Here is a 15,796-nt window from a genome sequence, read left to right as displayed (position 1 = left end):
TTAAAGGTTTAATTCACCCAAATTCTGAAGGAAGTGTGCACCTATACACAGAAGTGAAGTATTCTGTGAGTGCTGGGAAATTGTTGTTTTTTGTTTGATGAAGTTCCTAATAAAGATGTGGTGGTTCTACCTGTTCCATGAAGAAGCCTGGACTTAATTCCTTAACTTGTATTTGGACAAATTGTGTAATTATCAGGTAAAATAATAATGTAATCATCTGTAAGGGCCTTTGTGGTGTCGAGATCTCAAACAGTACAATCTGAAAGGTTGGAAAGAGGCGAAACACACAGAGGCAGATATATATTTATATTTATTTCGTACAATAACATTAAATACAAATAAAAGTTAAATACGCAAACACACAAAGGTAAATTAGCTGTATGACTCCCTGACATGCATAAATACAAATGTTTATAACGTTAAACATGCATAAATAAAAAGTTTATAACGTTAAACATGCATGAATATAAATGTTTATAACGTTAAACATGCATAAATATAAATGTATACAACGTTAGACATGCATAAATACAAATGTTTATAACGTTAAACAAATAAAACGTTATAAAGCAAACAGCCCTCTCCGTGCAGCCCCTTCTCGACAGGTCTGCGCTATGACTGAACTGCGCCTGCGCCGTGACGTCACCCTTGCTGTCGCCGTGCTCCATTTTGCAGCAGTGATCCTGCTGCTTCCATTCGTGGTACGGCATCTGTGCATAAAGTTGTAAAATACCACTAATTTAAAGTCGAGGAGGTATTTTTCCCGACAGAACGATGGCGGACCCATCTGCAGACCTGGAGGTTCCCGAGGGCGCCGAGGTTCGCAAACTGTCCGAGCTGAGAGTGATCGATCTGAAGGCCGAGCTGAAGAAGAGAAACCTGGACACGACGGGCGTGAAGAGCGTTCTGTCGGAGCGACTGAAAAAGGTCTGTAGTCCGCTGTCTCTTGGCGCAAATAGACTCTGGGTGTTGTTAATACGAAGCTTTAGAAACGAATGCACGACAGAAATCAGAATTTTCCATCTTTCAATGAACCCCGTCAGTCAAACCACGATCAACTCTCAGCTAGCTGCGTTAGCTTGCGAGGCCCATTGACCTGAACTGATGCTAATGGTTAGCTGTCTGCGCCAAAGCTCGCTTGATAACGTTGATTTTTATGTGAAAGTCCTACTGATATGTACATGTTAGTAACGTATCTGTGTTTTTTGCTCCTCTCTGCCAACAGGCAATCGAGGACGAGGGTGGAAATCCAGATGAGATTATCGTCGCCCCGGAGTCTGCTCCCAAGAAGGCTAGCATTACACCGAAACGGGCCGCTAAAGGTACAGTTCGGAGATGATGCTCATTAAACCCAAAATGTAGTCCAACCTGTCCTGTTTGTTTCTGTTTGAACTTGTGGGATCATGTGTTCGTTATGTGAGACAGAAGACAAACTACTTCTCTTCAATTAAGCTGCTTATTTTCAAATATCAGTGTCTCAAAAATCTTGTACAAGGACCTCTTCTGTTTGGAACAGCCTCCCAGAAAAGGATGAAATCTGAATGTGAACACATTTCATTCTATATGGTGCAATGTGATTGGCTATTTGACATATACATATAATTCAACTCTTGAAATGTGAATGGGTAAGAGGTGGGGAAGAAGCATGGTTTAGACTCAGTTCTCCCTATGGTTGGTGCACAGATACAGTATGTCCATGTCTCTTGGCATACGGTCCATCCATTCTCTAAGAGCCGCATCCTGTGAAAACAGGGTTTCTGCAGGCCATTAAAAAGCATTCATAGTCATTAAGTTGATTTTGCAAAAATTAAGGCCTTAAATGGCATTAAAAATCATTACATTTGATTGTCAGTGACATTAAAATTCTTCCTGCAGTTTTCAAGAAAAATATTTGCCTATAATAATATATAATTTTAGACTGCGATTTGTCAGATATGTGCATCTGCGTAAACATGCCGAAGCATTACGATAATTGTTCCAGACGGTCGGGTACAATTGCCAAAAACTGCATGTTTTTACAGTGACCAGCAGGCTGGACCAGGTGGAGGAGAGCTGGGAAATGGAGAAATGCAAATTCCAGCAAAAATGCCTAGAAAACATGGAATTCAGAGAATGACTGCAGCCTGTGGGTGGTCAGGGGTGGTTTCCGGATTCAGAAATAGTGAAATGTAGGGACAGTTTTCATATAAAAATTATATTTTACAACAAAACAAACCCGTGTAATTTATTGAGTTTGTAGTCCTGGCATTAAATTTTTACAGGATAGCATTAAAATGGCATTAAAAAGCATTAAATTTGACTGACTGATTTCTGCAGAAACCCTGTGAAAAGAACCCACCTTTCCAACACTTCCTGCGCTCTACCTGTCATTTCTTCCCCTTTGTTAGCAGTGATGGGATGCAGGCACTAATGGTATCCCATAGGGGGGGGGGTTGTTATGGTTTCCCACCTTCAATAACAGTTTCAGTGCAGCTTGCTGTTACCTTATTTAGGTACAGGGATATACTGTGGAGCAAAGCAGTGATTCTCTGTGTCATTAGAATGTGTACATATAAGGAACCGTAGCTTTCCAGCTTGTCCTGTCTGGGACCAACATATAGTCAAACCTTCAGAACCTGAGATACTCTCCCTTTAAAAGTCAATCACAACTCACGCATTAATTAAACAATATGTAATATTAATATAAATTATTTTAATATCAGTTTCATATTACTCATATGTGATATAAATTTCAGTGTTCAGCCAGCAGTGGCTTTGTAAGAGATAATAAATCCTAACAAACTAAAGGGGAGGAGTGTTCATTTTGCTGATTGACACTAGATGTGGTATTTCATGCATGTGCAGCCTCCAGATGCCACACTGTGTTGCCTCATAAATCAGCACGTTTTTTGCTCTAAGAAACTGTCACCAGGTGTTACTAGCCTGTAGGGTTATATTCAGGTCAGTTACCATTGCCTGTCCTCTTTATGTTGAGGCTTGTACAGTGCATATGATGCAGGGTTTGTTTTTTGTGATGATATAAGAAGAAAATCTGGAATTTTTACCAGATTCATTTCAGAACTTTTTGCAAGAAATTAGCAGTTCTTGAATGGTTGGAATAATTGTGTAAGACTATTAGCTTTCAGAGATAATTTAAAGTAGGCCTCAGGTTATCAGTCTCGACATCCAGAGGCCTGTCACTCGTAATTTCCACTACTAATGTGCCATTTGGTTTGAAATCAGCGTGCCTTTAACAGTAAACGGCTTGTAAAACAAACATTTATTAAGCTGAATAAAGTTTTAAACAGGGCTGGACCCGAATATTTGGTCCCGACGGTGGTATCCGGATATTAATTTTGAGATCCGAATATTCATTATTATCATTTAAATATATCAGTTACATTACAGCTTTTGGTGTTTGTGCAGTTTACCAACTGTAAGTGTGTAAACCTCTCTATTGTGGTCCATTTGTTCAGAGCAGCAGTCTTCATCACATTCAACACACTGTGATCATACAGATCTGACATCTTGTATCAAGGCTGTAAGGCAGCTTCTCTCATCTCTGTTGTGATGTTCTTGTCTGTATGATTATTCAGGAAGAACGTTACAGTTGTTAGTCCTAAATAATCAAGTGGATGGGCAGAATTATGCAGGACTTGTGACCAACATGTGCCTTGCATGTGTTTGGTGCTTGATGGTGCTGCTTCTCAGGTGACAGATCATCTTTTAAAAATCCTCTTTGGTATCTGTGGGTATTGGTGTCATGTCATTGGGAGTGAAAAGTTATGGCATCAGTGATTTCTGTCTGTTGTTTGGAACCTTTCACCTACAATGTAAGACTGGCAAAAGCATTAGCTATTTGCTTTGGATGGCATTCAGATCTATACAGTCACCATATAGAGCTTTGTGGTGCTGATTTTAATGTGCACAAATTCATTGTAGTGGCAACAGGAGCAAAATACTGCAGACGGTGTATGTTTTGATCAGTATGTTTTCAGCACTTAAGAGCAAAGAGGACTAATACTGTCAGTGAGAACTTACATGTATTTTTAAATATATATATAGTGTTCCTTTGGTCTTTGATCTCTGGGCTTTAATAAGTCTGAAAATATAATTTTTTTTTTTTGAGACTATGAGCGAGATGTTCTGTAATTGCAGTGGAAATTTTTGAGGTTGTGGTTAAAGCGCACACCTTACAGTTTCTGTTGACGCCTATAAACTAACACGCAAATGAAGATTTAGTCTAAGCTGAAGCTTATTTTCTGCAGATACCAGGCCTGACAATGATGAACCAGAGGACAACACTCTGGAGGAGGATTCCCATGATGGGCATGTAAGTCTGCTGAAAGATTTACCCTTTTTTGTTAGTTAACTTGCTTTTGCAAAGATTGAAACATCTCTTTTCTGACATCAGAGCTGTTAGCCTCTGGATACTCCTGTTCTATTATTGTTTCTGTATTCAACAAATTTCTTTTCTTTTTTTCACCAGCAGGATCTCCAGGAGGATTATGAGAACATGCAGGAGATGGACATCCTTGACATGAATGTTCTAGATGAGACGGAGAATGACAATGGAATACCAGCAGAGGACGACGAGGATTTTTACACAGAGGAAGACGCATTGTTGAATGATGAACATGACTTCAGGACTTTTGAGTCAGAGGATGAAGCAAAAGGTCCAGAGGTGAGAGACTCGACTGCAAACTTGGCTACTGAATTTCCTCTGAAGTTTTATGGTAAACTTTTCGATTGTGTTTTGACAGATGGACGATGCTGAGCTGTTGGACAAGGATGAAGAAATGACATGTTCATCCATCGATATGGTACGTTTACACACGCATTCTTGATATGTAGAGCAATTTTAAAAGTAAATTTCACAAACTTATAAATGCATCTTTTGTTTGTTTTTGTTTAAGGCTCAGGATCCAGATGCAGACGACAGGAAAGAAGCAGAAGGTACTGTAGAAAATGGTTTATCAAGTGATAGAGACATCTTTTTACAGTGTTGAGCCTGGAAATGCAAACACTTTTGTTAGTTTCAACCAGGAAGAGAGACTGGAAGCCCAAAGGAAATTGCTGGCTTTGTGTTGAAAGTTGGGTTAACCTCCATTAATAGTTCAACATCTGTAAGTGTTGGTCAAGTTACCGCTTGTGTTCTCGTATTCTACAAGAACTGTGGTTAACAATTTGATGCACATTGACAGCAATTACAGTTCCAGGTCAGGGAGGTTTGAGCTGTTGCAGGTGATTGCAGTGTTTCTAGGTGGCCGCATGAAGATCAAGACACAGAAGATCCCTCAAGATTTATCAACTGTTACAACTTTTTAAGGACACTGACTCAGAAATCAGCTGGATATGAAACTTGCTGGACTTGAGCTGAAGTTCTGGTTGATACAAATGGACACTGGAAATGTGAAAAGCTGAAAGAGGATGGACTGCAGCGAGCTGCTACTGCTGCACTGCTGATCTTGTGGCTCTCTTCGACACTGAACTCTTTGTCTGCTCTGGATCAGGTGAACAGAGCCAAGTGGTTCAGCCGCTTTAGTTGCTTGGTTGTCCTCCAGCCTTTGGGTTCATTTCCAGTCTCTCGTTAGGGCCAACTTCGTTTTAATTCATAGTTCTAAGAGCACAAGCCAGTCGTCATGACGTTCCTAATCCAGGCCTTTGCCAGTTCCTCGTTAACCATTGCTGTGTTTCAGAAGTGATTAAACTCTGTGCCATTCTATTCCTGTTAAATCCGTAGAAAATGACAAAGTAGCCGGGTCTTGTTTATCTGAGCCGCTTAACGAAGATCGCCACCAGAGCCACGGGACGAGCCCTGAAGAAGAGGATGCTGCCACCGCCACAGGGGAAGACAGTGTGCCCAGCAAGCCCGCCTCTGGAGATGTGGAGGACGACAAGGATGTTGTGGAGGCCGACACCAAAGAGGTTGGGGACGCTCAGAAAATCCCAGAAGAGACATTTGACGCTGAAAACAAAAGCTCGCAGGCTGTTAGTGTAAGCGAACAGGGCGGCGTGGGTGAAACTGTTGATTCAGAAATGGGGTCTAAGAAGGGTGAGGAGGACGAGAAGACAGAAGAGAAAGCTGCTGCGGATCCAACACTGAAAGAGTCCTCTTCTGTAGAGGGCGATGATCAGACAAAGAGGTTTGTTGCTTTCTGTATACTAGAAACCAAAATGGTTATCTCTGTTGCATTGGCCCCCTTTGTGCTAGCAAAATTTGGATGCTCTTTTGGAGGTAAAAACGTTCTGTGCATTTGTCTGTTTTCATTTGTCATTCTTTACACTCACCTATCCCACTTTAATATCCATTAATAAGTAATGCATTGGGATTGTCCGAGGGTGGAGCTCCATTTATTCACCGTTAAATCACTGCACTGTGATACATGCTGGGTTGATCACTGCAATTAATGTTATACCATAAAGCAAAAGTAAAAACATCTCTGTCAAGAGATCCCTGATGTCCTCATTGCTGTATGTTTATGGCTTTTTTTCTTTCTCTCTAGCTCTGAGGAAAACGATGGCAAAACCGAGACAAAAGATGAAAAGGGTGAGTGAATGAAGCAGTTTCTTTGCTGCTGTGGTCTCAGTTTCATTTAATTTACTGTCATGAATTCATGTTCAATGTGTTTGTAGCCGCTGGAAGTGGTGCTGCAGCAAGCAGTAGCAGGAATCTGTGGGTCAGTGGTCTCTCTTCCACTACCAGAGCGACTGATCTGAAGACGCTTTTCAGCAAATATGGCAAGGTTAGTCTTTTGGAAACCATCTCTCGCCAATGCCAGCAGCCCTAACTTTTTTCTTTCAATTTCATAAAGCAGTGAAAATGGTTTTATGAATCCTTATGTTCCCTGCAGGTTGTTGGAGCTAAAGTGGTGACCAACGCCAAGAGCCCTGGCGCTCGCTGCTACGGCTTCGTCACCATGTCGTCCACAGAGGAGGCCACCAAGTGCATCAGCCACCTTCACAGGACGGAGCTCCATGGCAGGATGATCTCTGTGGAGCAGGTGGGTGTTGGGGAAACTCTTGCTTTCATTTGTCCTCCAGTAATGAAGACTTCACCCGGATACTCGCTTTATCGATCTTAGAATCTGAGCATTTGCACACAGACCTTTTTGTTTTCTATTAAATGAGATCTCTGCTGGTGTAACAGGATATAGAAAGCTTTACTACAACTCTGTTCGATCTGCAGAGTCCCTCTCAGTCTTTAAGAAATTACTAAAAAAAATGGCTCTTCACTGAACACCTTTGCATTTGACAGACTGCAATAAAAAACAAACGGTCCTATTATCACACTTGGAACTTGTTTTAAGGCTCTTATCCAGGTTGTTTCCTCCTGACTAGATCCTTGCTTGTGTTATATCTACTCTCAGATGCACGTCACTTTGGATAAAAGCGTCTGTTAAATGATATTGTAGAAACTGTACTAACCTCATGGACATGATGTGTAGGAACCATACAGTAACGACAAAGCTATGAGCATGAGGTTCTTTCTAATCCTAAAGGATTCATGTAGCTTTAAGCAAAACATTTATTTATTTAGAAGGAATCCAGATACTGAAAAGACAAGTGTATTTCCAGCTGCACTAGTTTTTATTCAAATTTGGGCCTAATAGTTTCTATAAAAGCTCTAACTCCAGTAAAAACTACTGTAGCAGAAAATAAACCAGATGAGAATATCTTGTGACAGTTCGAAGTAATCAAATACCGACGTAAACTGTGTTATTTCTTTGTTTTCTCTGTGGTTCTGTCAGTGTGTAATCGAAGCTGCTCGTTCTACTCTAACATGTCGCCATTTAAACATTGCAGGCTAAAAATGAGCCTGCAGGGAAGAAGCCAGCAGACAAGAATGACACCAAGAAGTCTGGCAGCGATAGGAGACACTCCTCTGACTCCAAGTAAGACCGCCAGCAGGCTGCTGCATGTTTGAGTGGATAAATTTAACACTCTAGGCAACAAACAATCCAAAGAAGACACCTCACACTGACTGTAGTCACATCTAAATAATCTCTTTTTAAAAATGCCTCTTGAGCTGGGTCGTTTTGGTCCAGCGTGCCTTTAAAAGTCATTGGTGCATATATTTTTAGCATGGAACAGTCGTAGTTTGTTAAAGTCCTTAGCCCTTAGCTCAGTCAATTTGAAAACCTGTCAGAGCTATGAACTTCAGAACCAGTTTTTATTAGTCATCATGGTTGTTTAAAGTATTTGCAGATGCATCTCTAATGTCACAATGTGTTAAATTTTCTGCAGGTCTGATGGAAAAGATGAGAAATCTGAGGGAGAAGGAAAAGATGGAAAAGGTGAGAGATGTGGGATAATTTCCAGCTGGTATATAATCACGTTAACATTGAAAAATAGACCACTAATTGGTCTCTAACACTTTATCCTCACTTATTTGACACTATCAATTGTGCTTGTTTGACAGGGCGTAATGAGAGGACTGTAGTTATGGACAAGTCCAAGGGAGAACCAGTTATCAGCGTTAAAACCAAAAGCAAGGAGAGGGTAAGTAAACATTCACACCTTTACCTGTTATACTGTGAATTGTATTGTTGCTAATATAAAGATTAGGTTTGTTTCACGCATTAGTGGGAGGCAGATTTTTATTTCGACTCCAGAAAATGCCGTCTTTAACGTTTTTCTTCTTGTCTTTTCTTTAGAGCTCAAAGAGTCGCGACCGTAAATCACCCAGCAAGGAGAGGAAAGACATCTTGTCATTTGACCAGATCAAGGAGCAGAGGGAAAGGGAGAGGCAGAGGCAACGGGAGAGGGAGATCAGAGAGGTCGAGAGACGCCGATACACGTAAGGATCATGCAAACCATCATGTAAATCCTCTGTGGGGCTTCATGATACACAAATCTGTACCAAACATCATTTATTTGCTTTGAAGAATAACTAATACAGGAAACGCCCTTACAAAACATTGGGACTTTGTCTGGTTGAATACGAAAAATGCTCTCAAATTCCTTGTTGGCGGTTGAAGAAATGCGTTTGTCAATGTGATTTTACACTGGACACGTTTAAGCTTTTTCCACTTGTCTCCTGTCAGGTCATGCTTTGGATACATCTACTGCTTATTTCAGGCCGTCACTGAATGGATGGACTTTTTTGTTTGTTTTTCTTTCAGCGGCCGTGATCGTGACAACCGCCCAGACCGCGAGCGTGAACGGATCCGTCTTTTCCGAGAGAGTGAAGAGAGGAAGCACTTGTTGCGGAAGAGACACTGGCTGGAGGTAGGGTCACGTGATTCATTGAGTTTGTCCTCGCATCATACAGTGCACTTCATTTTAATCTAAAGAGGAGAAATATCTGCTTTCATTGCTCCCACATAGAGGCTTCTCAATCCCCTCATTATCCTAGCTGTACTTTCCATGCGTATAAATTCTCATGAGGTATCTGTGGGTGGTCATGATGAATGATTTAATTCTCAGACGGAGAAGCAGCGCCTCGATGCAGACCGTATGGAGCGTCAGTTCCTGGAGCGTGAACGGCTACGTATCGAGTACGAGAGGCGGCGCGAGCAGGAGAGGATCCTCAGAGAGCGCGACGAGCTTCGACGGCAGCAGGACCAGCTGCGATACGAACAGGATCGACGCCCCCTGAAGAGGCCTTATGACATGGACGGCAGGTACACAAAAACAAACTGTAGTGACACTGAACAGGATGGTTGATTGGTGCATTTATTGCTTAATCCCCTGAACTGAAAGCAGTTTTTTTTTTGCTCCTGTGAAGTTTGTAGAAATTGTGGGCTCATTTTCGCTGCAATATAAAGTCCTGCACCTTTATGAAACCAACAAAACCATGACTAGAAGTAAACAGAACTTATATAACATATAAGAAACTTATAGTATTGAGTATCGCAAACACAAGTTGAATTTGATTAATCATTTAGCAAAAACTCAACATTTTTCCAAGTGACCACAGGTGTTACAAGTCATGGACATAGTGGTGACTCTACATACAATACTGTTCAACAGTTTGGGTTCACCCAGATAATTCCATGTTTTCCATGAAAACTGCCACTTTTATCCATGTGCTAACATAACTGCACAAGGGTTTTCTAATCATCAATGAGCCTTTCAACACCATTAGCTAACACAATGTAGCATTAGAACACAGGAGTGATGGTTGCTGGAAATGTTCCTCTGTACCTCTATGGAGATATTCCATTAAAAATCAGCTGTTTCCAGCTACAATAGTCATTTACCACATTAACAATGTCTACACTGGATTTATCATTCATTTAATGCTATCTTCATTGAAAAAAAACTGCTTTTCCTTCAAAAACAAGGACATTTCTAAGTGAGCCCGAACTTTTGAACCGTAGTGTACATAGATATTTTAATCACATTTTTCCGTACTAGTCAACTGTATGTTATGCAAACGCTGCCTGCATTTCAGCCAAAAAGTCCCATAATGTTTGTCATGTAATGGTCAATTGCAGTTCTGTTCCAAATGGCTTCACAGTTGCACCGAGAAGGGCACAATTTTACATTTTTTACAGAATCTAGTTTGTGCAAATGGTTTATTTTTGATAAATGTTGGACACTGGAGGGGAAATTGATTACGTTCCAATTGCTCCCCATTCAGAATCTTACAAATATAAGCAATACAAAAAGTATACTGATAAACAGGAATAGAAAAATATAGCCATAAAAATGTGAACAAAACTACAAGCATAAAAAGCGTGCATTGTTCTAAGAAAATACGGAGTAAGTATACATGTAAGACAATAAAATCCAACAATTTCATGACTGTTTTTTTGATGAAAATCCAGCAATTATTCTTACTTCTGCAGTCTGTGGCTCTGACAAATGCTGTAATTCTGGTTATTTTTAAAATAGTTTTTATTACATAATTTGCCTTTCAAACCTGCCAGCCTGTTCAGGGGATTAAGCAGATGTTCGTTGCAGTTTGTACTCTAAATAAACATACTGTTAATAAGCGTGAGAGCTTTAATTCTTACACCGAATATATCAACCTGATGACCTCCTTCTGCTTGCTGCTGCTTCTCTTTACAGGAAAGATGACTGGCCTGATAAGCGCATGGGCATGGATGACCGTTACGGCCGCTCAGACTTCGGACGCCAAGATCGCTATCAGGACTTCGATCACAGAGACCGGGGCCGTTACCAAGACGACATGATGATGGACAGGCGGGACAACGCTCGTGGTATGGGCGCCGACAGAGACGGTCAGGTAAGAGACGTGAATCCTGCTTCCATAGGTTACACTCCTGAAAACAAAACGGAAATGTGGTGATCCTTAGGAGTTGTCTCTTAATCACTGTAGAAACTCCTGAATCCTGAGCCTTGTATCAGCAGCAGCAGTCTGGATGTGCTGCATGGACATCAGGAGAGCCACTTAGTTTAAATTGTCTGTTTTTACTATGGGGTTGCTACCTTTGTGTGACTAGCACTTTGAAACCAAATACTTGCAACTTTTCTTCTTCGTTATGGTGCACAGCTTCCCTAAAGAGCAGTAAAACATGATTCCTTGAAGCCTGGACATTCTAACATTTGCATGGGAGCACATTATTAGAGTTCAGCTGTCTACTTCTCTTCTCACAGCACTTCTCAGACAGACACGGCAGAGAAGGCAGAGATTCCTGGGGAGGCTACGACAAGCGAATGAATCCCAGGTGATTATCACACAGAGCTGTAGCCACATAAAAACCAGTACACAGCCCATTACTGACCATTTTCCACACAGAATGTAAGAAATGTTCTAAATACTTCTTCTGTGTTTTAGGGAAGGCGGCCGTGACTGGGACTCCGGCCGTAAGATGGATGGAGACAGGCCATGGCAAGGTAGGCAAACCTGGCTGTAATGTTTGTTTAGGACTGCACTGTAAAAAAAAAATGCTTTCTGGGGATTGGCACCCGTAAAGCAGCTGGTTTAAGTAAATATCTTAACATTGTAGTTGGTTCTACTAAGTTGATGGCAATAAGCAGCTTTAGAAATAATTATTAGACCACAGTGAGCACAATTTCCTGCCTCCTCCTTTGTGGTTCTTGGTGAAGACATGCAGCGTTAAAAGTCCCATAATTTAAAAATCCATGTTTGTTTGTTTTATTTCTGTGACGTTGAAGCCCCTACGACTAGTTAGCCTCCAGCTTTACAGACCTGTATGAATTTGACCCCAGTGCTTTGTAGCTTCTAACTAACCAATCGTCATCCAGCTCAAACTATGATTGATCACAGATGCAGAGAGAGTTTTCTTCCTGAAAGAGGCAGCAGATTATTAGTTTTCAATGCGAAACAGCCCGAAAAGCAGGAACCATCTTCATAGTATTTTTAGCTAAAAATTTTGTGAGACTTTGATTAATTTGGTGAAAAGAGGCACAAAATGGAACTTTTAAGATTGTAATGGACATTGTTTAGCTAATTCCAGGTTGGCTAGTGATGGCTTTCTCGCTGTATCTCTCTCCGGTAAAGACGGCTGATTGCTGTAGATAATTTAGTTGGTATTATTTGTTGACTTTATATATTCAGATTCATTCAGATTCAGAAAACTTTATTTGTCCCCAGGGGGCAATTAAAAAGGCACGTAGAGCAGACAGTGCAACAATGACGTAATAAAGAAATAGGGATAAATATATATACAAACTAGAGCAAGTATTATAGGAATAAAAATAAAGAAGAGAGAAATAAGACAAAAAACACAGCTTAGTAACATGCTAGTGCAAATATGTCATACGTAGTGCAAATACGAATGAAAAGTAGGTGCAATATGGCAAAGAGGTAGATACAAGAATATATCACGGTAGATACACACATCTTATTCCCAAAAATAGTGTTAAAAATATTTTTAGCTATCTGCCGGGAATTTGGTCATCTTTGCAATTTCAGTGCATCATGTTTCTGAATCTAATTTATTGTGTCCATTAAATTAGTAAGATTTTAATCATGTTTTTAGGGTGATGCTGTAATTATTTAACCACTATGATGAAATTCAAACAAAACTATATACAGGGGGGTCTCGACTTAAGTCGAAATTCCGCTCCTACAGCGCAGCGTAACGCACTTTTCGCCACAAGTTGGAACTCACATATGTACATAAGTATCTGTGTCACTCACCTTCACTGACACAGTGGTAAAATCAGAATCTAAGATATAAAAGCACCGTGCAGTAGAAATAAGAAATAGAACTATTCCCTACCTTTACTTCTGTGGTTGAGTCTGACTTGTGCTTGGGAGCCATAATGAAGAACAAAAAGTTTCCCAGAAAAAAACCCACAAATGAAAGAAAGCAATGTAGCACAATCCAATGTGGCAAACAACCGGTGAATGTAAACAAAGCCGTCTTCGTAGAACACCGCGTGACGACGTATCCGTCCGCTTGCCAACTAGTTCCCACAGAATCTGTTTTAACGTCGCTAACATGACACGTCGAAACGATGGAACAAGACTTTCCTAATAAATTTATGGGAGAAGGCGACACAACCACGAATCGCTGTAGGTCGAGGACGTCGTAAACCGAGGACCTTCTGTAAATTGAAGGCCTGTTGTGTAGATTTTGTTTGCAAAATGAGTAATTTAATAATTTTGAGTAACTTTTAAGAAATGTTCTCTGCATTTCTGATTTTCTTTGCTTTTCATTTCCAGGTCGAGACGGTGCTATTCCAGGCCAGAGCCACATGGCGCGTGGAGGAGGAATGGCTGGGTGAGTGGTTTAGAAATTAACTTAAGCTCATAAAAAGCAGCCGGTACTATTCTTTACCGCTGTGTCAAATGTTTTGTCTTTTTTTGTGTTCCCAGACGTGGAGGCTACATGAACACGGGAACATCTCAGTCTCTCTCCGGAGCTCTGAACAGACAGAACCAGCTGATGCAGGGCGGCGGGATGCAGGGTGGAGCTTTCGGTCGACGCTACTGACCGCTTGTTTTTGTACAGGAGTTCATTATATTGCCACATTTCCCATCCATTTTTGATGTAAACATTGATATTTTTTTTCTGGTCTATTTTAGGTTTGTTTCATTGTCGTTTTTGGGCACTGTAGTGTATTTATCATTCAGTGCGACCCACCTTGTTTGTACAACAGCCGTCTTGTGTATGTGAGCTGGCCCTTGTGTTGGAGAATACGCTGTGTGTAATAATAATAAATTCAGATGTTTATTAGACACTTGGGTTGATCAGTTTCACCTCGCCAGTCTACTTCCTGCATCGGTCAGTAGCTTTCTGTTCTCCAGGCTCCTTGTTGACGTCGTTTTTAATACACCCACTCGGTTCAATTTTTGCTGCAGATGAAAATAAAAAAGGTTTTTTAAATTCAATGTCACCTTTTGATTATCCGTGCTCATTAGGCTTCTTTTTACAAAGTGTTTTTCCAGCCAGATTTGTGATAAATTCTGAAAGTCGATATGTGGTAACTGAAATGTGTTTTTAGTTTTGTGCATAAAAGATGTTCTGTTTATTCTTGTCCTTTAGTTGAATGTGTGTTTTTTTTTTTCTTAACACCACGATCGGCACAGTGATAGAACAGCTGGTGTCTTGTAAATTCACAGGGTGACATTACAATAAAGGATTTTTCATCATTTTGCAGTGGTGCTACTAAACAGAAAAAGCTCCTGGACTCATATTTCAAACCTCACATTGAATAACAACTTGAATAAAAGCTTTGTCTTGTATTTTAAGTGCAGCGTTCAAGTTAAAACTAGGTATTTTGGCTCAATAACTGATGCAGCTACATGAAAACTGAGCATCGACCTACTTGGAATGGAAACTTTTTCACCAATTCTGCCTCATTTTGCCTGGGAAGAGTAAGAAAAACAGCTGCATTGAGATTTTCACATGTATTTAAAGCAGCAGAATTTTTTGAAAGAAAAAACTTGTTTTTGGGTTATGAAGTGCAGTCATTTTAAATTTTACCAGCAAGATGGCAGCAAAAGCACAATTTCTAAACTAACAAATCAAAGTGGTGACGTTTGTACCACGATAAACACAATTTAACAACATTATGTACACTTTAATGGAAACACCTCTAATGAGCCCCACTTTGGGATGAATTTGTGAATTTTTTTGAAGGAAATCGTAAATTCTTCTGTCAATCCACCCATGATTCCATCTAGATTAGAATAGTACTAGAAATGGATGGTCTATAATGGATTTTTTTTATATTACTGACTGAATTCATCCATATTAGTTGAATATTCTAGAAACATAACTCAAACTGTTGTGCCCAAATAGTCAGCATAAAGTACAGTGAGGATTATCCAGACTACACTGTTTAAAACAAGCAGTCTTGTGAATAATATGTTGAAAATCTGGCATCGACGGTGCCAGAAAAAGTATATTAAACATCAGTACAATACAATAGAATTCAAATTTAAAAAAAAAAAAATTAAAGCAACTATCTGTAAAGTGAATATATTTTTTAGGGGATTTTAGTAAAATAAAACAGATTTTACACTGTAAAAAATGCCCCTCTCAAAACAAGAAAAAAACTTATTTAAATGAACTTTTACCTTGAAATAAGTGAAAAATCTGCCAATAGAACAAGTGAAAAATGGCTTGGTCAGATTTCTTGAAATAAGATGTGATATTTAGAATATTGAGATCTTAAAATTAGCTGGGAAAACTTATTTTAAGCTATATTTTACCAGGATTGTCAAGCTTAGGTGTCTTAAAATAAGCCAGATATACAAAAAATAGCAGTTTTTCACTCAAAAATAGATTTTTGCTTTCATGCAACCTCCTAATTTGAGATGTATTAACCCTCCTGCTGTCTTCATTTACGAGCACCAAAAATATTGTTTCCTTGTCTGAAAAAAAATCCCCAAAAAATCAGCTCAAAAAATTTGCCAAATGTCTGAAAA

General features: G+C 39.9%; 1 protein-coding gene across 2 annotated transcripts; it reads left to right on the top strand.

Moving 5' to 3' along the window:
• The first annotated feature begins 649 nt into the window (after positions 1-649).
• safb (scaffold attachment factor B) lies at positions 650-14,515 on the top strand. 2 transcript variants are annotated; one of them, XM_023264835.3, is made up of 21 exons: positions 650-927; positions 1,226-1,322; positions 4,248-4,312; positions 4,472-4,663; positions 4,743-4,802; positions 4,896-4,935; positions 5,723-6,125; positions 6,486-6,529; positions 6,616-6,725; positions 6,834-6,983; positions 7,786-7,874; positions 8,227-8,276; positions 8,402-8,481; positions 8,637-8,779; positions 9,105-9,210; positions 9,409-9,605; positions 10,999-11,176; positions 11,548-11,618; positions 11,729-11,787; positions 13,586-13,643; positions 13,739-14,515. In XM_023264835.3, exons 1-21 carry the CDS (start codon positions 775-777, stop codon positions 13,854-13,856), a joined length of 2,463 nt encoding a protein of 820 aa, XP_023120603.1. In that variant the 5' UTR covers positions 650-774; the 3' UTR covers positions 13,857-14,515. The 2 variants fall into 2 exon arrangements, with proteins under 2 accessions (XP_023120603.1, XP_023120602.1); XM_023264834.3 differs by having other exon boundaries at positions 4,469-4,663.
• Positions 14,516-15,796: the final 1,281 nt, after the last annotated feature.

The sequence above is a fragment of the Amphiprion ocellaris genome, chromosome 2, assembly GCF_022539595.1.
Source record: "Amphiprion ocellaris isolate individual 3 ecotype Okinawa chromosome 2, ASM2253959v1, whole genome shotgun sequence".
In the NCBI taxonomy this organism is placed as follows: Eukaryota; Metazoa; Chordata; class Actinopteri; family Pomacentridae; genus Amphiprion; species Amphiprion ocellaris.
The sequence above is the reverse complement of the archived record's forward strand: the minus strand, read 5'-3'. Positions and strand labels throughout refer to the sequence as shown.

Bases quoted from the DNA above. Each gene is read 5' to 3' on its own strand.
- safb (XM_023264834.3), top strand. From the start codon at position 775: ATGGCGGACCCATCTGCAGACCTGGAGGTTCCCGAGGGCGCCGAGGTT. The intron at 6,530-6,615 runs GTGAGTGAATGA...ATGTGTTTGTAG, and splicing joins CGAGACAAAAGATGAAAAGG to CCGCTGGAAGTGGTGCTGCA. The intron at 6,984-7,785 runs GTGGGTGTTGGG...TAAACATTGCAG, and splicing joins GGATGATCTCTGTGGAGCAG to GCTAAAAATGAGCCTGCAGG.